The sequence below is a fragment of the Gallinula chloropus genome (genome assembly GCF_964237585.1).
Source record: "Gallinula chloropus genome assembly, chromosome: 20".
In the NCBI taxonomy this organism is placed as follows: domain Eukaryota; kingdom Metazoa; phylum Chordata; class Aves; order Gruiformes; family Rallidae; genus Gallinula; species Gallinula chloropus.
This window is the reverse complement of record NC_140105.1, coordinates 11,269,403-11,292,214: the sequence shown is the minus strand read 5'-3', so window position 1 is coordinate 11,292,214 and position 22,812 is coordinate 11,269,403. Positions and strand designations below refer to the sequence as shown.

General features: G+C 39.2%; 1 protein-coding gene across 1 annotated transcript in view; it reads left to right on the top strand.

The window, feature by feature from the left end:
* CA10 (carbonic anhydrase 10) overlaps positions 1 to 22,812 on the top strand; it is a gene marked incomplete at its 5' end in the record, with an annotated part of 194,977 nt that overhangs the window by 25,558 nt on the left and 146,607 nt on the right. Inside the window, one exon of the mRNA XM_084273607.1 lies at positions 10,577 to 10,651. Within this exon, the coding sequence (XP_084129733.1) occupies positions 10,577 to 10,651 (75 nt within the window). The remainder of the gene's footprint in view (positions 1 to 10,576; positions 10,652 to 22,812) is intronic.

Sequence of the window (22,812 nt, the reverse complement as noted above, 5' to 3'; positions counted from 1 at the left end):
TTTTAGGGATGTCTTTTGAAAGTAGTCCAAAATAAACCAGTAAAAGCTCTATGCTCAGCTTTTTATATGGCTGTCATCACTGTAATATCTAAGCAGTAATTAGTGAATTGGAATGTCAATATAAGACAACATTGCTGGCAACTGAGTAAGACATTTTCTATTCTTACCTGTCTTGTCTTATCCTGGCAGCTGATCTGACTAGAATGATTTTTCCCTCTTGCTACTCCTGAGATCCTCCACTTCAGTTCAGTTCAATTATTTCCCATCTCTGATTTTTAGAAGCCTGGGAAAAAAAAATCTGCTTTTCTTTAATTTTTCCATGGTTGAACAATCATTCACCTTAACACTGATAATTACTTAGGGTAAACAAGTAGTAGTGGAATTCATATACTCCATTTTGTCCAGAGGGGTTGCCTTTTCAGCATTTGGGTTACAGGGATTTGCATGGATTGAGGTGGACTCTGCTTGGCCAGAGTCTCTTTTGAGGACTGCTTGGTTTTGAGGACTCTTAAGAATCATTTCTTGTTGGGAGTTTCTCTAACTTGCCCCAACTATCTCAGAAGCAAATATCCTTCTTTACTCCTTTTTCTTGCCTCCAGTAATGCACATTTTCCACAGGTTTTCTAGGAATATCAGGGAAGGAAATGTATATAAAACCCCTGTATTATTAACAGAGACATTGAAATTTTTGATAGCCCATGGCGTCTCATTGTTGGTATCACACAGGAAAAAGCCCAGATGATCCTAACTCTTTCTGGCAGTTTAAAGAGAATTTAATGAGTGTATTGCTATTTAAGATTCCTCTATACTTGCCATGTATACTTATGGGAATATGCATAAACTGGGCTCTTTCAAAAATCTCCATGATGTAGAAATGTTATTTTGAGAAAGTAAAGATCTGTTTTAGTCTGAAAGAATACTTTATGTTGAAAAATACATCACAATCTTCTTAACACCACTGAAGATATTGCTACTTACTGGAAGAAAGGCTGTCACTTATCAATTCAGAAAAAATAGCTAGAAAACTCCCCCAATTCTGTTAAGAAATGTCTAGTGACCAAGACCCAGCTATTGCTGAGAAACTGATAAACTGTGGTGGTGATGGTGAAAAGCAGCTGCAATAAAGCCACATTATGATGGGTTCAATTTTCTGTCATGATGCCGCTGCCTGAAATGGATCCATATCTTGGCTTATCCTCTGACATTAGATTTCTTCTTGATGCTAGCAAAGCTGTTATTATATGGCCAGAAAAACATTTTTTGACTTTGTGATCTCAGAAAGCGCCAGGACATAAGGTTTAAGAGCTGAGGATTTAGGTAGTCCAGTGAGCTGTGAGATGATCTGGATTAGTGCCCTGACTGTCAACCCCAGGATGACTAGAAATCTGGGTCTCTGAATCCAATTCAGTATAATCAAAATATTTTTGCCTCCCCTTTGCCATTAGATTTTGAATGACTGTGGTTGTTGCAGTTGTTTGTATGTCCCTACCTTAGCCAGGAGAAAATGTTTCTTGTGCTCTCCTGAGAGCACGTCATTTTGTGCTGTCTGAAGTTAAAGTAACGTATGTGCAAGACCTACAGATTGCCATTTAAAGTTCTGCTGGGTTTTCAAGGGAGATTAAAAGTTTTCATCCCTCTTTCTCAGGTATGTTCCTTTGTTAAGATTGTGGGAAATGCTCGTAATGGTCTTGCTTAATCATTACTGACTCTCTGTGTATGATGTAGCTCATTAGAATGTTTCCGTATCACACACTGGGCCACAATTTTTGGTATGCTGTAGAATTCAGTGGGATTTGAGGCTGCTGTGTATTTTGTAGGATCAAGCACCTAATATTGATGCCGTGCCTTTAGTCTCGAGGTTAATTGGAAGACCTTTATTTTTATCCCTTGAGTTTGCCTAAGCAGTGATGAATACTTAAATTCTAGGCACAGCTCCCTCATGGGAAGACTGCTGAAGAAATGATTTCTCTTTCCTAGAGCCAAAGATTTAGGAAAAGAAAAAAAAAGATCTGCCAGTGGCAGCTAACAGGACAGTCCCCATCTGTTTGTACTATCACCCATTGGTAACTTTCTGTTCAGAGAGTACAGAGAGCAACTAGGGTCAGAAACCCGACGGGATGTCAATATCATATGTGCTTCTGAGAAAGGAACTTAGTGGTTTCCTTTTAAAGGAAGCCCTATTAATTCAGCATTAATAATGTATTGAACTTTAAAGGCTCAAGGATATTGAGGCCATTTCTTTGAAGTTGCTGAGTCTCCCCAAACCACATTGAAATTAATGGGAGTGGAGGGCATGCAGTGCGATGTAAAGTAAGAACTATTCTGAAGTTAATATCACAAGATATCTTGCTGCTTCTTACTGCATTATTTTATAGAGCTCTTCAGAGTTTATATCTAGACATGATTAAAGAACTCACTGGAGATGAACTATCCTATCTAACACAATACTGAGTAGGCTACTGTTTATGCTGACACTCCTATCAGAGGATCTGCAAAACATTAAGACAGCCACACTGTATTAATGTGGTTTAGGACCCATGAAACTCTAAGCATGCCATCAGTGACTGAGATGAAAGGTGCTGAGTCTCTGGTGTTATCCTTTGAATTTCCCACACTGCTTGCAATCAGTATTATTCTCTAATTGCTGCAATACAGCAATGTATTTTTCTCCTGCATTAATTTAATTGCTTTGATTTCTTACAGTAGTTCAGCTTTAAATGCAAGTTTGTTTTTTGTGCCAGAGAAGGAAGAGAACTGTACTGCATTCAAAAGAAATGTGAATCCCATAGATACGTATGGGGTCTGAGGAAGCAGAGGCTCAACATTGATAGTAATTTGCAGGTAGAACCTTCAGCCTTCTTTCATCTCAGAGCTGCTCAGCTTTCCCAGATAGCAGAAAGAACTATATAGAACTTCCTGTCTCTCAGTCATTTCAGAAATTAAGTTTTGCCAAAGAAGAAATTGCAAAAAAAGCATTATTTTAAAAACAGAAGCAAATAACTGTAGTTGTAACAATGCCTTAGCATTCCAGCCATGTTAGCCTGAAACTACATGGAGAGGGTGACTGTGCTATCTTTTACATTATGTGGTCTAACTCTTGTATGTGTATGTTAGTCATATTAAAAGGACAGGAGCTTTATAAGGACATTTGATGTTCTGCAAATTGAGTTAGGAACAGTATGGAGAGATTCATCTTAAATTGGGTGCAGTGACATGAAGAAATTCACCCTGCAGTGCAATCCATCACTTACATTGGTGTACTTAGGTGCTCAGGGAAGAGCGAGGCAAAATAGTTCAGACTTTCTGACTGAAAGCTTTGGATACCCATGGTTTTGTTCATTTATATGATAACTTAAATAACAGTTGCATGTTTGGGCATACATGCTTTATGGAAAAATACTTATTCCAAGTTGGGACCCACCGCCCAAAGCCATATATTTATACAGCTTCTTTTAACAGCACGATATAGCATTTACTTAGCATGTTCATCTCATGCTCTTCATAAACATTATTTGGAGTGATTCCTGCTTACACATAAACTTAGTTAAACTGTTTTGATAGCATTGAAGTGTCACAAAGCAAGGAAGCCAAGTAACTATATTTCTGCAGCTGAGTGAAGCACAACTTAGAAGAACCTAATAAGCACAGCTTCATGGGTTCTCTTCTAAATCTTGCTATTTCCTTTCTGGAACAATGGGATGGGAACAGTTTTTACAGGTAGATAAATGAAAGTGTGTGGTCACCTGCAAGATGAGTAGCAGAGGAAGAAGTAGTGTTCTGGAGTCCTGCCTAAAAGTTCTGTGCCATGGCCTTTAGATTGGCTATCCTTTGCCTTTGCCCCTTTCCTCACCTTTTAAGATAGGAAATTCTTTAGTGAAAGCATTCACAAATTTATTTGACTGTAGGAGATATATTAATACCTGCACAAGATTCTATTCTCCACTGAACAGACCTTATACACACTTTTTAATTCCTGCAAACAGAGTTATTTCTAGATACTACCCAAGTCTTGTGGAGCTCTGGTGAAAGAGTGCTGTAAGCAGAATGTGTGTCATAATGTGGGCTTAAGTACTTGTGAACATCTTAGTTTATGGTTCTTCAAGCAGCATTTAGTGACTCTGGATACTTGTTGACTCTCATCAAAAGTCAACTACATAGAGACAGTAGATACACCCGTTAGCTACGTTGTGGTGTTACACCACATTGTCACTACTGCCGGCATACATACGAGTCTGCGTGTATGAAATCTCACCCTTTGGCCCAGGTTTTTAATTGGAATCTTACCAGGAGACAAAATTACAATAAATAGAAAATACACAGAAGAGTCAAGTGTCTGTGAATAGCAGAGTTCCCATGATAATGCTTTACTTTTGCCCTCTGACCTGATAAAAACAGGTCACGTCTGTTTTGCTTGTGTTGAATACTGTTTGGAATTCACAGCAGCAGTGAGAGCTTTTACACATGGGGACAGTGGAAGAAGGATTTATGGAATTGGAAAGTATTAACTTAATGAAAGAGCATTTGCATGTTTTCTGAGCAAAACATTATAAAAAAAATATCTGGCATAGCTGATGAAAGCATTTTATTTATTGATCCCTTTATAATCCTTTGTTTTCGTTTTCCTCCTTCATCGTATGGTGAGGCATGCAATGTAGGCTGTAATATTCATAAGCAGGCTAACCTTTCTTGTCCTGTAGCTATTCATTTATAAATGATGCTTTATATAGTGCCTGAAGGGTGTTCTTTTAATATAAAAAGGCCACATAAAAACATCTTAAATAATAGCTGCAATTATGTACAGACTTGTTTTAAACAAACTGAACATTAATTATAGAGGGCTGAACCTTTAGCTAATTGCATCGGCTTAGTTGCCCTGCTGTCAGGCCCACTTCATACACGTGTATTCCATTGGCTTTAAGAGGCATTGGGTGGTGTGAGCCAAAAGCTGGGTTTTGTATGGCCAAATTTGTTGAAATTGATTTTTTAGATTGTCTTCATTCCCTCCAGTGTTTAGGCAACACATCCTTGGGTTTAACAATATGCAAAATACCTATGTAAAATGTAGTAATTAAAACTATTTAAAATCTATTCATTACCTAAGGTTCCAGAAAAGAAATTTAAGAAAAAAGATTAAACTTTTTACAGCTTTTTTAATTTTTTTAAATCATCCTGCACTGGTCTCTGTAGGGCTCATTTTCTATTAAAACACCTGATTCTCTGAAACACTGCAGGAGAATTCCTCAAATTTTAATTTCTGCCATAGGCACACAGCTAGCTTGGAGAACTTGTCAATGACTGAGGAAGATACCTTGAGTGATGAAGCTACTCAGAGTCAACTGTGGAACTCTGAATGGAAGATCAAATAGCATTACATCACTAATCAAGAGCTAGGTGAGAGAGAAATAGGATAAGGCATATAAAGCCTTATAAAGAATGAGTGGATGTAAGTGAAGATCTCACCAGCATCTAATTACTTATCAATATATCTCTCATTTTCAGTGTTCACCATTGCAACAGCAGATTTGAGGATTGATTTTTCTTGTAGTAAGCACTATGCCTATGCCATCTTTCTGTGAGTTTGATATGGAAGTATTAGCAATGAATTAATGCATTGCACTAAGTTTCTTATGGAACTGTATGGCTCATAGTTGCAGCTAAATTTCTTTTTAACCTTGTAACTATGCAGAAGAGGTAACAGTGATAAAAATGCTGTCATGTATTTAATGCCAGGGCTGTACTAGCCAGGTTATCACAAGCAAGACTTAGGATGTAAGCTGAGTAGGGATAAGCGTTGAGAGTGATTCATTTGGCAATCAGAAGAGCTCAGATCAATAAAATTCAGATAAAAAAAGAGATCTTTTCCTAACTGCTGTGAGCCTGGTTCTCCACAGCATAGCATTTTTCATCTCTGTGAAATGGCAGCAAAGTGAATGGAGGATTCTGATCTGGCAGGATTCTACTCTTGGCTTATGCTGAGATGTGAGCAACATAAACGATGGCATCAGATACAAGCCTTTTAATCTTTTATTTAAGTATAGAAAGTAAATAAGTAATTGTAGAATTACTTGTTTATATCTTGCAAATAAGTACATTTCCTGAGGGGAGTTTTGTATTACGTCAGCATTAGCCTGCCAACAAGATGAAGACCTCTCTGCTGCAAATTATATGCAGGTATTTGAGCATCTGCATCACAGTACCTGGTATCTGATACAACATTAACTCATTTAAAAATAGTTTTACTGACTGAGCAACAGGTTCTTTTTAAAACATAACCCTACCTATTTTAACCTCTAGGCTAGTAAACTGATAACATGATGGGGCATTGGCATCTTTCACTGTTTGCAATTATTGTACATTTTTATGGTCCTGTACAATGCTGTTTCCCTGTACGTGGAACACACAAGGAAACAAAAATGTGCAGGATCTTGCAGAATTTAGCCTGTAATTTTGTGCTCCACAACGAGAACATACCTACAATAATCTGACAGAATGAAAGCAGCACTTGTCACATCGGCTCCAAATAAATATCCTGTCTCCTCTTACAGCAGCTGCATTGAAAGAGATCTGACATAATGGTGTTATATCAGCAGAGTTACTAATCTCAGATACTAGTGATTTCAGTACCGAGAGAGAGAACGCTGTAGCAAATGGAAGTCCTTCAGTTTCCTCTGCACTTTGGACAAACGTGGCACTTTGGACTGTCCCTACTAATGGCAAAATACAGTGCTGATGCCAACATTGCAGTGGCAGAACTACACGTGCAGGTATTCTGCTCCTAACAGCAAAGCAGCTGGTCAGATGGGCCTGTTCATTTTGGTGCCTGGCAGAAGCAACAATATTTCTTGTAAGCAAAAGGCATACTCTGTATTTTCATGGTAAAAGCAGAAGTCTCTGATGTGTCAGAAGTTTTATGGTTTTTTGTGTTTTGGGTGGGTTTTTTTAACAAAAAACCCATACTTTATCTACTTTAGCAATCCAGAATTGCTTTCTAGACCTTTTGCCTCCTGAAAACTTGTAACGGGTCCTGTCAAAAAAAGGAGCTGCCAGGGAGGAGCGCAGTGTTCTGGTAAGAACACAGGAGTGTCAGAATCCACAAAGCTCACACGCACGTCTGGCTGCGGTCCTCAAGTGCAATGAGAGGTACAATAGTTGTAGTTTTACTTTAACTGACATGAGAAGGATACTCAAAGAATTTTGCACTTTGCAGTGTCACAAGGTGACACATAGGAAGAGTCTTTTGCCTTGGCCACAGTTCCAGGGCCATAAGGTTGAGGCTGTTTACCCGGCAGAGTGCCATTCTGTCAGATGGGCACTGATACACCAATTGTGGAGACCCTGTGTTGTCATGCATCAGGTGTAAGTGTCCCAGATAGGATTCCCAGCAAGGATTGGCCATATGTCTGTTCATTCTAATTTTATATTCCCTTCTTCCATTACTAACCCAGGTACAGGTCTGATTATGTTTCAAAAATAGAGAACAGCTTTTTTTTCCTCCTGTAATAAGACCTTTTGCTCACTTGTGTAACACGGATTGAAGTAATGGTTTAGGAGGAATTTTTGGAAGAAGAACTTTCCTCCCTGGCCTTACCAGAACCCCTCCTTCTGCAGTCACAGAAATGAGGCCTTATAAATGTTTTTCTTTTCTAAGGAAAATCCCTATAGGATCCATCAGAGTAAATCTGTGGCACCAAGCTAGATTTCATAATGCACAGCAGAGTGGAAATCTGTGTTCAGTCACTCTCTGCACTATTTTGCAGGATGCTTTGCCTGAACTGGTACAAAACATAGAAATTTCAGGGTTCAAGAAAGAGCCTGGCACTGGGGATTGTCTCCCCAGCTGCTCTCTCACAACCACCACCTGAATTTTCTCTTGATTTCCTCGGTGGCCTCAGTTTTCTGTAAATCAGCAGGACTCCCAACATGTTCTTGCCCTATCTTAGATATTTTGTATGGCTGTGGTACAACATCTTCTTTTGCTTGTTCTCCTTTTTATGTGCTTCATTTTCATGTGTATTGAAGAGATAAGGATCTGATATCTGTGGGATGTGCAGAGTGATGCCAGGTCATGCTCTTCTCTGATAGCTGAAGCAATTGCAGAGGCATCCAATTATTTAGTACAAAGCTTTGATAATCTAATTTTCTTGCCCATCTAATACAATCTGTTCCATACTAATGCAGCAGATTTGAAAAAAAAATTACAAAAATCTTAGTTTTCCTAATACTCCTCTTGAAATCAGCTTTACTAAGTGTCGGTGCAACACACTGAAGCAGAGCTGCAGAGCCAGACGCTGTTGGGTTTAGTTTAATTTAAACATTGAATAACAGGCTGTATTTTTCTTCTGGACCTGCCATGTATCATTGAGATTGGCCACAGCATAGACAAAAGCAATACACTTTTGACTGTATGTGTTTCTAAGAATGCTGGCAGTAAGCATTACAGAAAATACCCATCCTCACTGAAGTGTTCTTAACTTGCCTCTACCTACATATTTTTCTCACCCACTTTTTAAATGCCTCTGGTTGGCTGAACCGACATTTAACTGTGTACATTGCTATGAGATACACTTCAATGCAAAGTAATTTGCTGGCAAATTTTAACTGGAAGAACGATTGCTATGCTTTGTTGGGACTCACTAGTATCCTCTCCTATTGCTAAAGAACCCTGAAATCTTCTAGGATTTCTGTTGCAGAGCATAGACACACAAAGGAAACCTGCACAAACCGTGGTTGAAATAAAAAACCCCTTCAGTTCAGACTGAATATGGGTATTTTGTGTGCAGATACTTTGATTGTGGGTTGGGATTTATAATTTTCCAAATGTTTGTGGAGTGCATTCCAGCACAAAGGCATACACAGTTTGAGGTGTCTAGCAACGATATAAAAGCTAAAATAATGAAGCTAATGTCACCTGCAAACTGTAAAGAGTGCACAGTGGAATAGTCCCTAACTACTAACATGTCACCATTCAATTAGTGGAACGAGCATCAGTACTGCAAGGGGAAATCTGCATCCAGACAGACTCCATTCCACTAGTGTGTCTGTTTTTCTGGTGCAGCAGAGTGTTGGTCCTTCTGTCATTATGTTTAATTAACTTCAGCTTTACTTTTGTTTCTGCAATTTACAGTCAGTTAAATCATAAATAGCATTGGAACACTATGCAATGGTCTTCATCTCGTATCCTTTTTAGTCTGAATGTCCCATCCTCTTTGTAATTTTTAATAACAACAGGTTTTATTATATTGCTGGAACTTTTCCCAGGGTAATTGTGTCTTTTGTATATAATATGTGATCTAGAAAGGAAAGCTGCTAAATCCAGCATCTTCTTTGGCTGCATATTTATGTTAAAAAATTCTTATACCTAGTGCAAGCATTTAAAAATATTTTATAAAATAAAACCAACCTAAAATTTAAAATACACAAGGTAGCTGAGCTTTCCATAGGTCAGTGAAAATTAGTTGCTCTATATATGAAAATATCAAGCAAAATACAAGCAGAGGCAGAACATAGTTGCATATCAGCTGTGATCGGCTATCTTACAAGAATCACCTGCATGTCTGGCTGTGTGGCTGTATGCCCTTTAAAAGTATTTCCAGTTAACAGAGATTTTTTTCATTTTGACCACAAAATTTGCTCCAGTTCTTGATTTCCTCCAAGAAAAAGAAAAGTAATGACCTTCTGAGTAACAAACTATCTGATGAAGACCTTTCTGCTCTTGGCTTTTCATGAATTTAGAAAAGTTCTTTATGCAACAGTCTCATCAGGGGCAAACCTAATGCAAAGCTCAGGCTGTCATAGTTACAGCCTTCAGAACACTGGTCAAAGCAGCCTTTCATTGTGTAGCTGCACCATGCTATCAAATGCAACTGTAATAGAGGTGTGTGTCACATCTGTGTAACAGAAGGAAGTATCTTGCCTGGCTACCAGGATGACTGTGATGGGGGATAAGTAGTGGATGCTACATTGCAGACAGAGAGGATAACAGAGAAACTTGTATTCCTGCCTCAGCGGTGTAGCATAAGCCAGTCTTTGTGAAGCTATGGGCTGTGCATTTCCCTTCTGGGTTTGGAACACGTGGGATGAGAGGAGAAGTGGTTACAGACACAGCTATTGCCAGTGGCCCACGCTGTTGTTCTTCCCATTCAAAGTGAGAAATTATTGGAGAACTTGGAAAAGGAGGGAGGGAAGAAACTGCTTTTCAGTCCACTGACTTGGGCTCAGATATTGACTGCAGTATTTGAGCACACTTTTTCTCCACGTTTTTATCCCATATTGAATTTATGGATGGCACAGAAACCATCAATAGTGCTACAGATCCTCATTTTCTACCTGTTTTTTTAAAGCTCAGTGTTCAGTTCTTCAGAAGCAGAGTGTGTTTTATATACAAGAAACATGGACAAGGTTCTCTAAGATACAGATGCTAAGAATCAGGCAATAAATTGAATAAACATCACTTAGGAACGTGAGGAATGGCTCTCTTGTAGAAGATGACACCCTGCATAGAGTTTCCAGTTTATATCATTAACTGTTTCCTATACCTTGCCTTAATTTTATGCTTTCTTTGTTTACTTCTTTCTAGCTCAACAAAATTCACCAAAAATCCATGAAGGCTGGTGGGCTTATAAGGAGGTGGTCCAGGGAAGCTTTGTTCCAGGTAAGTGTAGTTTTATAATCTTAGGTTTTATTAAGTATTATTCATACCTGTTTCATGCTGGACTAACCTAGCACACGTCCTCAAGAATTGGTCCAGAAGCACAATTATGAACAGCTTGCTGAAAAAGCAAGGGTAATCCAGGGGCATCTTTCCTGCAGACTCATCTTTCTTTCAAATTCAACTCTGTAGCCTGCAAGCCTCAGCAGAAGAGAGAAATTTTTTACAGAACAAACAACTAATTTTTCTCAGCAGCACCTGATCTGGGAGTCTTTGGAAACCATATTTAAAGTATGTCAAGAATGCATTTTGTGGCTATGATCTCAGACTAACACATCACAAAGGAGATGTTAGTGCATATTAAGTTTATCCACAATGGTAGCAGTCACATATCAGATCTTGCATGAGATGCTAATTAGCACCTGAGAGGTGATAGCTGCCAGACAGTCTGAGGAGCTATAGCTGAAGTTGCTGACTGATGTGCACTGAAGCAAACAGCTATAGCCATCTGCTAAGATGTTTCCTTTCCACAGCTGTTTGTCCTGTCCCAGGGCTGCGAGTTACCACCCCCAAAGACAGTAGAAAGGAATACTTGTACAAGACTCTGTCACTTCAGTTCAAAGCTGGCATCTAAGATAAGATAGCTGACATGAATAAAGCATTCTGGCTGCTTGGGGGAGCAACCACAGGCAGAGATGACTAATTGGGGGTAATAGGACTGTAAAACACTCCAGGATGAGTTTGTCTGGCACAGCTTTAGCTGTGTGAATATTTTTTACCTACTTCAAAGCAAAGTCACTGTTGTCTTTGAACTATCACTTCTTTTCTATTTAGTTGTGCAAGAATGCATTTAGGAATGTATCACAATATGCATAGGTTAGACTATGCCATTCATAAGTTTTTCCTGAGAAATGCTCTGTTTCCTGTGATTTGTCTTTGAGCAGTTCATAAAAGTAAACCATACTTCACTACATTCCCCAAACCCTAGACATTCCATATTCTGGGACAGGTTTTAGAAAAATTACTTTAAATCCCATTCTAATTTAATATGTTCATCTGGACACAGGGGTTTTCCCCACTGTGAACCAATGGCTTACAAACACTGATGTGTATCACAGAAATAGGAGAGGATACAAGCAGAGATGAGGTGCTTCTTGCCCTGCTCAACAGAGAAGAGAGCAATGACAACTGACAGGTTCTGCCCTACAGTTACTCTGTGTCAGGTCGTCCTCAGTGCCAAGCTTTGCAAGTGAGAGGCCAGAGAAGGGCAAGGAAGGTTCCCCAGCAGCTGGGGCTGTGTATATCCTAGTGATGTATGAACACTCTCCCATCATTCACCTTTTCTCAAAGCAAAGAATCACTCTTATGATTTAAAACGTGTAGGCAAACAAAATAGAAAGTAAGTAGTGCTTTAAAATGTTAATTGAATGCAGATTAGGTTCCAAATTAAACTTCAGGGAATGTTAAAGGATGAAGAATGAATACTTTTCTTTATGTGTGGTGATTTGCATAATAATAATAATCTTATAATCTATATTATTACATAGTTTCACTACCTAGACTTTTTCTAGTGTGGAATATCAAAGTGGTTCCTGATGGGTTCAAATATATTCAAATAACCTTTTCCATATCTTTTGTCTGAATTTTGCTGTGACTGTGAACATGTTGTGTGTCACTGAAGTGGCGGAACCGTTTTCAGGGTGGCAAAAGTGGCAAATAGATGCTCATCACCTTTGATACACCTGTGTGTCTGACTGTATTGACTCTTTTCCTAATGCTCCTGTTTTTTTCATAGCATCGTAAAAGTTGGCTTTGGTAAGCATAAAATATAAAAGTGGCAAAATCGAGTTTGTGATCATGGAATTCACTTGCCAAAACTCCACTCTGTTACTGAAACTTTGGACCAGGTGTTAATATGAAGGAGTAAGTTGTTCCTTGCCCTGGGAAGAGACTGCTAGGGAGCTCAGTAATGCTGCCTCTTCCTTTTTCAAGGGTCATATTGATGGGATTACGCTGTAACACAGACCAGCTGTCAAAGCTGCACCAACTCCAAAGGAATGCAGGGGCAGTGTTTCACAAGCACTGAGAAACTCTCTCCAAGTATGAAACAGGTGAACTTGGTAATTTCCTACAAGGAAGAAGGAGCTTGAAACAAACATTATTTTAAAATTTCTTCTATGACTTTTTCTTGTACTCCACACAGGCAGTTCAGTTGTCCTTGGTTTCTCCTGACTGAGCTTTACAGTTTCTTTTACACTACAAATTTCTTTATGTATATGTCCAAAAATAACCTTTGATGGACAGGTCACTGGGAGAACCATGATCTCTTTGTCCACAGCCTGATGGTCACTGGAAGAACCATGATCTCTTTGTCCACAGCCTGAAACTCCTGAAACTGAGAGATAGGAAACTTCAAACACAAACTTTCTGAAAAACTCATGCATGACACCATCCTCCAGTCACACAGGGGGCTATTTCATACTCTCAGACTTGTGATCACTTAGCTTGATGCCTGAATAGTACAAAACATAACCCTGCTCATTTCTACCTCTGCATTGCTCCCCTTTATACTAAGTATAAAATTCCTCCTAGGCTTATTTTGGGACTTCAGGAGGCCACAGCATCACTCACTGTCTGGTGTGTTGGGTTTGCTAGTGAGAACAGTGGGACTGTCTGAGGTACAGGAGTGTTTTAGAGTCTGCATACACTCTTCAAAATCACTGTCTGGTGGGACTGAAGAATTAGCCAGCCACATACAAATATTTATTGGAACAATAAGAGCAGTTTTTCTTTTAGAAAGCAATATATTGGAACACTAGAATCTAGATTCTAGAAATAATTCACTGATTGATTGGAACTTAGGTTAGTATGTGTAATATTTCAGGTTTGGTTGTCAGTTAAAGATAGTTTGAAGGAAATATATTTTATACAAATATTTTCTTGGTTTCTTACTTCCTTTGGTGATTTTGCAAAAAATGCCTGTTTGCAAACCATGGAACTAGAGAGGTAGTGAGATTTCTTTGTATTTGTGCACAATTAAAAAGTATTGTCTCATTTTCAAATGCCTTGTTGATGCAATTTATTATTTTAAAATAGCAAGAGGCAGATGATTGACTGCTTTTAGTTTGGAAAAAGAAAGGAACACTGTTCAAGGGAAACATTTGATGGCCTCAGTTCTAATACAAATGTGTTAACATTTGTTTCATCCTTGTATGAGTTGTAACCAAATTACAGCATTGAGTCTGAGACAGCCTCACATTAGTAGTAGTGCTGTACTTAATGAGACTATCAGAATGAGTCTGTAATTTTGAATCTTCCATAAAATGTAAAGAGACTGGTTGGAAAGTGACTCACACCTCAAAGGTTTGATTTATCCCTGAACTTAAATATGAATAAAGTGGAATTTAGCATATTAGGATCTGGCTGTGGTTCTACACAATGCTGTACCTTCACAAGGAAGTGCAGTTCCATATGATACAACTTGGTCTCAACGCTAGTCAAAATTTAGTCTTAATAAGATAGTTTTATGGGTATTATGTCTGAATTAAAGCTGATTTTTCCAGATTAATGGTTTCATAGGTTGGATTTTCCTGACAAAGCTTCCCATGCTCCTGTTCTTTATATACTCACATTTTACTGAGGGATGAAATGTCCCTTGGCAAGTCAGTGATATAACTTAGAGAACCACACCTCTTTTTAGCAGGAAGTACATTTAACAATCTCAATCTACGTCTCTGAACTTCTAATCATACAAAGCTATAAACATATATAAAGACTGTGAATTGTTCTATAAATTTACTAGATTTTAATACAGATGTGAACCTGCTTGCTTCGATCAATAGATGGAGAGATAATGCAAGATACTGTGTATGGTGATCTGTAACGTTCTTCAGTGTCAATCATAGCACTGGTAGAAGAATCAAAGTTGACATTGTGAAGATGTATGTGTGAAAATGGGATTTGTTTATTCATTTAAGAAAATGCTACAAGTGGTGCTGAACAGAAGTGTCAATTTAATTATGTTCTAGGACGTGCATTGTGGGCACCTTGTGCAATGGGCACATTGTTAGCTAGGTCAGGTGACAGTACACAGGGTGTTCATTCAGCTTGCTGTGGTCCAGCAGTCTTTTGTCTGTCCAGCAGCTCTTAGTAATTAAGCAGGGTTAAGGGCTTTGTCTTAATTGCTTTGATAGCAGTCCTTCTCTGGGGTTGCCAACCAAGCTGAATCTAGAATGCTCATCTACCCTCTAAGAAGTGCAAAATGAACTTCAAAGACAGACATAAACCACTGTGGCTGATAGGACAGCCCTGTTTACTGTAATTTCAGTTGGGTTCTTGCTGTTGCTGGTCACTAGTCCTCAGAAAAAAGTGCCAACAAGGATGGCTGCATTACCTAGCAACATGATAGTTTTTTTAGTATATCCTACTTCTGCAGTGGCTTACCAATATGCACAGGAATTTTTCTTCTCTTTCATTCCTAGTTTCTAGCTAGCTTTGAATTACCAAGAAATCTCCATTAGAAGCTTTCTGTGAGACTGTTACTGACCATAGGTATTCATTCAGGTCTCAAGCCAGGAAGAAAAACTGCTGCTACACCTTTCTGAATGGTGTCTTATCCAGGGATGCAAACATGATGGGAAGTGGGAGGTTTTTAGAAACTCCTTTTCTAAAGGGAATGAAAGGGAGGAACTGAAAGGAGGAAAGGGAGTAAGAGCAGAAGATTGATGGGGCAAGTAGGTTAGTTGCATTATCTTGTCCAAACTGCATTATGAAAGCTGTGATAGACTATGCTAGACATAGTTCAGATCAGTTTCCTTCCCCTATTTGTGGCCTGTTTACCTTTAACATGCCAGTGGTGGGTAGTGTCAGCTCTGCTTAATAGGCAGAGTCAAAGAGAATCTACTGTCTGCAGATCCTCCATACTTGATAGTAATAGAATATTTCTTAATCAGAAGAGAATAGCTCCAGCATTTTATCACTTTCTCCATTTGTTCTGTTTAGCAATGAAAGAAGACTATACCAAAACTTTGAGTCAGTACAAAGGGAGATGTACTGGACCACAGGAAACTACATGATGTGATTTTCCAGGGCAGTCTTACTGTGGAGGAGCAGGTGTCCTAGCAGAAGGCCTCCAGGGAATACACTCAGAAGAGGACAGCTTGGTCTGCCTGCAGCATGGACCTTCTGCCCCTTCATAACACCTACTAGCACTGTGATTCAGCTCCCACAACTCCTTTCTCACTTGACTAAGGAGCTCACGATCGGGAATCAGCCTTTAGAGGTGCTTTTGTTGAGGCATGGAACTCAAAAAATTAGTGCCTTCAGGTCCTTCCCACTCCTTTGAATACCCATCTGTGCAGTCCTTTTTACAAGGGCCTTTTGTATGGAGTAACTGTCTTACATAAGGCCTGTGGCTGCAGTTTGCAAACAGATCTCTCAATACTTCTCCCCATCCCAAGTTTCCGCTTTCTTCACTGCTTCAACAAAACAAATACATTTTAGAGGGCAAGCAATGTAAAGTCAACACACAAAACCCACTGAAAATCTAAAATCTTAAACCTTGTCAGACTTGCAGTTGGACCACAGTTCTTTGCTATAGTGGCCTCAGATCCCTTTTTCACTTAACAGCCTAATTGTCTTTCTTAGGTGTGTTTTTCCTCCCAAGTTACGATTAGTATCCACAGAAGAAAACTTGCACATAACCAGTGTATCACAGACTTCACTGTGCTGACAGGACCAAATGATTCAAGTTTTCTTCCTGTCTATTTCTAGCCATAGGCAGGCACTGCAAAGGTCAAGCCTTCCCCTTATAACAAACACTGCATTGGATAGCATGTTGTATCTTGCTGTGTTACCAGCTGTCTGGTACCTCTCCTGCTGAACCTGCAGGTTCTTCCTGCTAGGACACAAGCAGTATCCCCCTTCTACTTCAGGAAGGTGCTAATACGGAAGACCTTTAAGGCAGCAATCTGCAGATCTTTGTCAATTATTGTACCTCCCACTCTGCTGTTCAGTTAGATGCCAGTTTTAGGGATAGCAGTAGTCCAGCTACTTTTGAAAAAAATTGAAAATCCTCTTTCCCACCACCCTGAAGTGGTTACTGTTTACCTCACAGTAACACTAGTATGGGTCAGACAAAGAAAGAACACTTAAGTAACACTAATTCTTCGAGGCAGCTGTAGCTGGTAGGTCTACATAACCTGTGTGGATGATGACTTCTAGCTTGGAGAAAGTTTAAGAGATCGTGCTTATTATTTGGGCATTTAGGGAGCAGTATCCAAAACATCTGCAGTCCTACACACTGGGTTCTACAATCATTACAGACCTACAGTTACTGTTGGTTAAGTAACTGCTTTTTCTGCAAATTTAATGCAATTAATAAACCTCACAGATAGATATATATATATATATATCCCAGCCCACTTTGAACTTGTTAAAAGTGAAAAGCTAGCAAGTCCACCTCTGTGATCTTCCAGGGGTTCATCATTCCATGATGAGCACATCCTCTTCAGATTTTGCTTTAAAAAAAGAAGGATCATTCCTGCACTCTATCTTAGATGCATGATCAAAAGGTTGGGGTTTGGAATACAAAAGTAAGGCTAGTGTTAGGAATCTTTCCTTTCTTTACTCTGATCTAAATGCAAAGGAAGGAATTCCAAGTCTAGATACTAGTACATACACAGAAGGGTTTATTGTATTCTTGACAAGCTGAGTATAAAAGCAGTTGGAACAGTGGTCTGTGACTAAGTCATTAATAACTGGAAGCTTGTAAATCCTTACTTTGCAGGATTATTCAGGACACATCTAAGGGCAGATAGCAAGGCTCCTGCACAGTCGTGCTGGTATTGGTATATTCAAGAACTTTATCTTATCTTAGGCCTTTACCGGCTGCTCTTCACACAGTATCTTAGCAGCTTGTCACACTTTGGCAGTAGACATTTTGATGGTATCCATGTTTTATAGAAGTAGAATTGAAGTACAGAGCAATCTGATAGAAGAATTAGTGGCTGCACAGAGACCCAAGGACCTTCTCTAGGCTAATAATCCAAACTGAAAGTGAGTAACGACATACGCCATGGTTGGTTGTGTAAGGAGGGGACCTGGACCTTTGGCTATTAATTACCTCATAGCAGTAGTCTTTTTTGTGTTTCTGCACGTGGTTTTTTGTACAAGAATGATAGTAGCAGTCATCACTCCCTACATTAAAAATCCTCTTTGCTTATAGATTTTCATTGTATAGTGTAAAATGTAAGTCTCCTGTGGAGAAATAAAGTCACTGAGAATAACAAGGGATAGTATTTTTCTGTGCTAATAATGTTCTTCTGTAGTGGCATGTAATTGGACTTAATCAGAGAAGTGCTACAATGCTTCAGCTTATGTTTGCTTAGGTTCTTCTCCCATAAATCTGGATGGGATGAGAGAGAACTGGAAACGATCACAGTAAGGCATGGAAACAGAGATAATGAGTGACACTAAGAGGTTGCCTCACCGCTCATCCTATCATTATCCCACTTACAAAATACACTCTTGTAAAATGCTTTGATGAAGAGAATTATATTTTAAGAGTACTACAATTACAGTTTGCAATTATCAGTTAGGAATCCACCTCATTTCATTGAGACTGTTTACATTAGGATATTATAGTAACTTCAGGGAGATTGTTCCTAACTGCTACATTGATGATGAACCCAGCACCACTGAGGACTTTATATAAATACAGCGTGCAGTTTTCAATTTGTACATCTCATTAGTACAATTTAGTGTCATTAGGGTAGAATTTGCCACTTCATACAGAGGAAAATGTGGTCACTGCAGCCTTATCTGTGGTTAAACTCCTGTGAAATAAGACTTATCACTGCCCTGCATATAGGTTACATAGAGTAACTCTGCTTTTTGTTTCTTGTCAGTGAAAGCTCTACCGTTGCTCACAAAGAACATTCCTGTCAAATCCTGTCCCCTGCCTAATGGAGAAAGAGGTGAAAACCAAAAGGAAATGAGGCCGTTACCGAAAGCTAGATACAGCAGACACTTTGCAAGCACCTTCCTCCTAGGCTGCTGTCATTGAAATTGTAAATACAGAATCAGAGAATTGTTCTACCATAGTATTTATTCAGTAGCCTGCAAGAACTTTATTTCTCAAAGTACCATGTGTGTGTAGGATTACTTAGGCTCTTCAGTTAGGGGATTGCTAGTGACTTGATAGTCTGAAACCACTCATTTGTACTCAGTGAAAATTTCCTCTTGTAACACATCTCTAAAAGGTCAGTTGTGAATTCACTGAACTATGAATCCATTGAACACACTCAGGAGCAAAATCTGTGCTTGTCATTTACCATGTCTGCCTGCCTACTAGTATGTGGCATTACTATTTGGAGAAGTTTTACTGCCATTACTCACACACATTAAAATACAGCTATTGTATAACATCACCCCACCATGGTATTTCTGGGCACATGCTATTTGTGGTCATCAAAAGATTTACTATCTCTTACAAAGAAACTCACCATAAAATACAGTCACCTACTTAATGCATTTCCGGCTGCCCGCTGACCCTGCTGAGAGCTGTAAATTACATTCAAGTTAATGACTCTGGCCAAAGAAGGAAGCTTCCTGAATGCTATTGATTGTTTTTTTTCTACTACTGAAAATATTACTTCAAATTGTCACTTTTTCCTTTCCGAAGAGATTGTGGGTTTGTGTTAGGGGACTTTTTCATTTTGTATTTATAAAATGCACAAAAGCGCATTAGTGTTTCCAGACCAAGTAGTCACCAACTTTATAGTCAGGACATAAACCCTGAAAATAACAACATAACATCATAATGGGAAACCTGGCAGGCTGTTAACTACAGCTGTGCAAATGGCACTGCTATAATTCACAACTGCATGTAGACAACATCACAGCCCACAGCCTTTCAGTGACTGGTCGGAAATGAAAAATACTGAAGTATGTAGGACAAAATAACCAGGTCACACTAGAAGTCATTCACTTGACACCAGAACACATACATGTTCCCCCCCCCAACACAGAAGTGGTTCTTTAGGACCTCTTTATGACTTCCCCCTAATGTATTTTATCTGTCTTTAATATCTAGGCACTTTGGTTACAGGGGCTTAGGTGAAGAATGAAGGTGTTTACACAGAGAGCTCATTTTACTAATAAATGAGATGTAGATAAAGAAGGATGGATGAATTCAAGACAACAGCATGGAAGTTGGGAGACAATTAAACAACTAGTTTGGACAACTGTGTCATCAAGCTAGTCTGCCTAGTGTCCTGTGTTGTTGATTAATAAGAGAAAAAAGGTTCCTCAAATCCTTTGGAGAAGCCCATGTCTTCTGGCTGACTAAAATGAAGGGGTACTGCTGCCCCAACAGGGAAGCCACAGCAAGCAAGAGGATGGGCACTGTGGACTTGGCATGCCTCCTGCATGTGCATTACCAGATTTTAAACAATGACATTTCAGTCAGACGGTGAGAAGGTGAATTTTTTCTTCCTTGTTCATGAGAAATATTGTGGTCATCTTTGGTTTAGTAAGGTCTCTGGAATCCAGGCATAACTTTGGTTCTACACCAGAACAATAAGGAAGCAAGTCTGCCTGAAGTAGTCCCTACAAAAGGCAGCCACTGCTAGGTTTGAAAATCCTATGTTATCACTTTTGTCTGAAAATAGGTCCCACAGAAAACAGCAGGATTTCTTGCTGAGTCAAGCACTACATTCTTTGAAAAAGGACATCAGAGGCTGATTCTTTAGAAAAAACCCAGCAAACCAATACTTACAAGATGGCATTCCCTTTAGAATAGTTTTAAACCCATCTATTTCCAACTTATTTGAATGAAATTACTTCTTCACACAGCTGCACAGTGTAGCCCCCCCAGCCTTTTTCTTCTGGAGTGTTGTCACTGCAGTTGCATTAGTAGTGCGCTTTGTGAGGACAGCAGGTTTTCAATCCTGTACCCTTTGTTTCTCAAGGAGGGGAGGGACTGAATGGGAGGACTAAACCTTTGTACCTGGGATCATGCCATGCTACCACAGCACTAACAGGTGTAGGATGAACAGGGTGTTTAGTTCAAAGAGGAGCTGCTCCTCCTTCCAATCTCCATCTCATGCAGCTAAAGCCATATCAAGGGCCAGCTGCCCTTCTGCAACATGCAGACAGGAATGATGGCTAATTCTCAGCTTTAGTCCCAATTTAGAACTGCAGGATCTAGCTGTGCTGTGTGACTCAGAGGATACAGCATATGACACAGGAGAAAGCATCTCAGATAATGTAATCAACCTTCCTGTATTTGCAAACTAGGCAACATAGGCCGTGGCTACAGAACACCATTCACTATTGCATGTCAGGCCATTTCCTAGGAGTGAGGTTGGATTCCAATTTGCTTTTCCTGTCCAGCATTGGGCATCTTCAAATGGCTTTTCTTCCTACTCTTAAGGCAGGTTTTCTTAAAATAAAGAAGAAATAAGTTACTGAAATCTAATAGGCTGTGGCTGAAAGACTGACATTGCATAGCCCTGGCAGGCTCTATTATCCACATACTGACATCTTTAGAATTACCAGGAATTTTAATATGCATTTTAAAATGGTTAAACAGGAGTATAAATTCAAGTAATAGAGAAACTAGTGTCTCCAGGTTTTATTGCTCTTTGTAATTTCACTTTTATGGGCTTATTGCTTTGTGGCAAGACTTGTGGCTTTTCAGTTCTAGAGAATATGGTAGTGGTGGTGTCTCACTCAGAGCCTGATGAAATCCATGGAAGTCCTTCCACTTGATTTTTGCAGGCTCTGTCTCAGGGCCACTGTCACATTATTCTTACTGTCAGTTGCTTGGATATAGTTTCCCAGATAAGAATGCTGTTCCAGTGCAAATTCATTTTTAGATAGACTTTTAAATACTGTATCCCAACTTAGTTTACAGCATTTTTCCTGCAACTCCTGTGCCTAGTTTAAGTAAGAAAAACAATTAAGAGGAACAGATGGAATATGAAAATTAACTATTTGCTGAGATGTGAAATGAGTTAAGAGTTGTGCATAGAGATATAACTCTTCAAGCACCTCTGCTTAGTGCAACCACAGTGCAATTCTGGAGAGGACCAAAGAAAAAGCTATAATTCTAGTGACAGAATTACAGTGAAATGAAAGACACGATGCTCTTCACCTTTATTACTAATGCTCAGGTTTCTGTCTCTCACCATTGTTTCTCCTCTGTTGCTGATTCTGTAACTATTTTCACAGCCCTCTTCGAATTAAGAGTCCATTTGGGCAGACACAGATACATGCTTAAGGGAGGTTACTGAGCTACATGCAATATTTGAGTGTACAACAAATTCTCCCAGCATGTTACATTATCATGAGTATTTGTTTATTCATATCCCTTAATTGTAACAACCACATCTGCAGAGTTTGAGTGTCCAAAGTCTAAAACACCACAAGGTTGTAAAAATAAAGATGTGAAGGAGCTCCAGAACATGACTATGAAAAAATACTGGAAAAAAGAGAGTTACACAGTTTCATAAACACCTTCTGATTTAGGAAATCCATTTGGAAGTACAGAATATTTTTTTCCAATAGTTTTCACTTTCAGAACTGGTTTAGCAGTCTCGGGCCCGGTGCCTTTTTGAGAATGATGGCCAGATCTACAAACTCTGAGTGCTTTAAAATGCAAACAACTGGCCAAGAAAAAGGAATTCAGTACATAAAACACATAATCTTTCCCAAAAGGCTCTGGGAATTGGGCCTCCAGCTTGCTTAGGCAAGAAGTTAAAATCACCCCAGGAGGCATTTACTGTATCATTTAGTGCCTGAAGACCATCCTGACTGTAAAGTTCCAAAGTATCTAAATCATCTTTAGATAAGAACTTCAATCCCTGGAAGAGTGTTCTGTATTCTCTTAGGGGTTAAAAGTGGGACAAATAACTGAAGTACTAGTTACCCCCCCACACCTCCCAAACCCTCCCACACCTCCCAAACCCTCCCATAGATTAAATGGAAATCCAGAGAAAGTTAAATTGGATTTGTTTAAAATATAAAGCAGTATAGGCAGAACTTGGTTCAGGTGAGGGATGTTCTTGTTTCATGCCTCCTTCTGGGAAGACTTCTGGTAATCTGTTTCTAATATCCCCTTCAGGAAGCTGTTACTGAGATATTGCCATTTAATTTTCAAT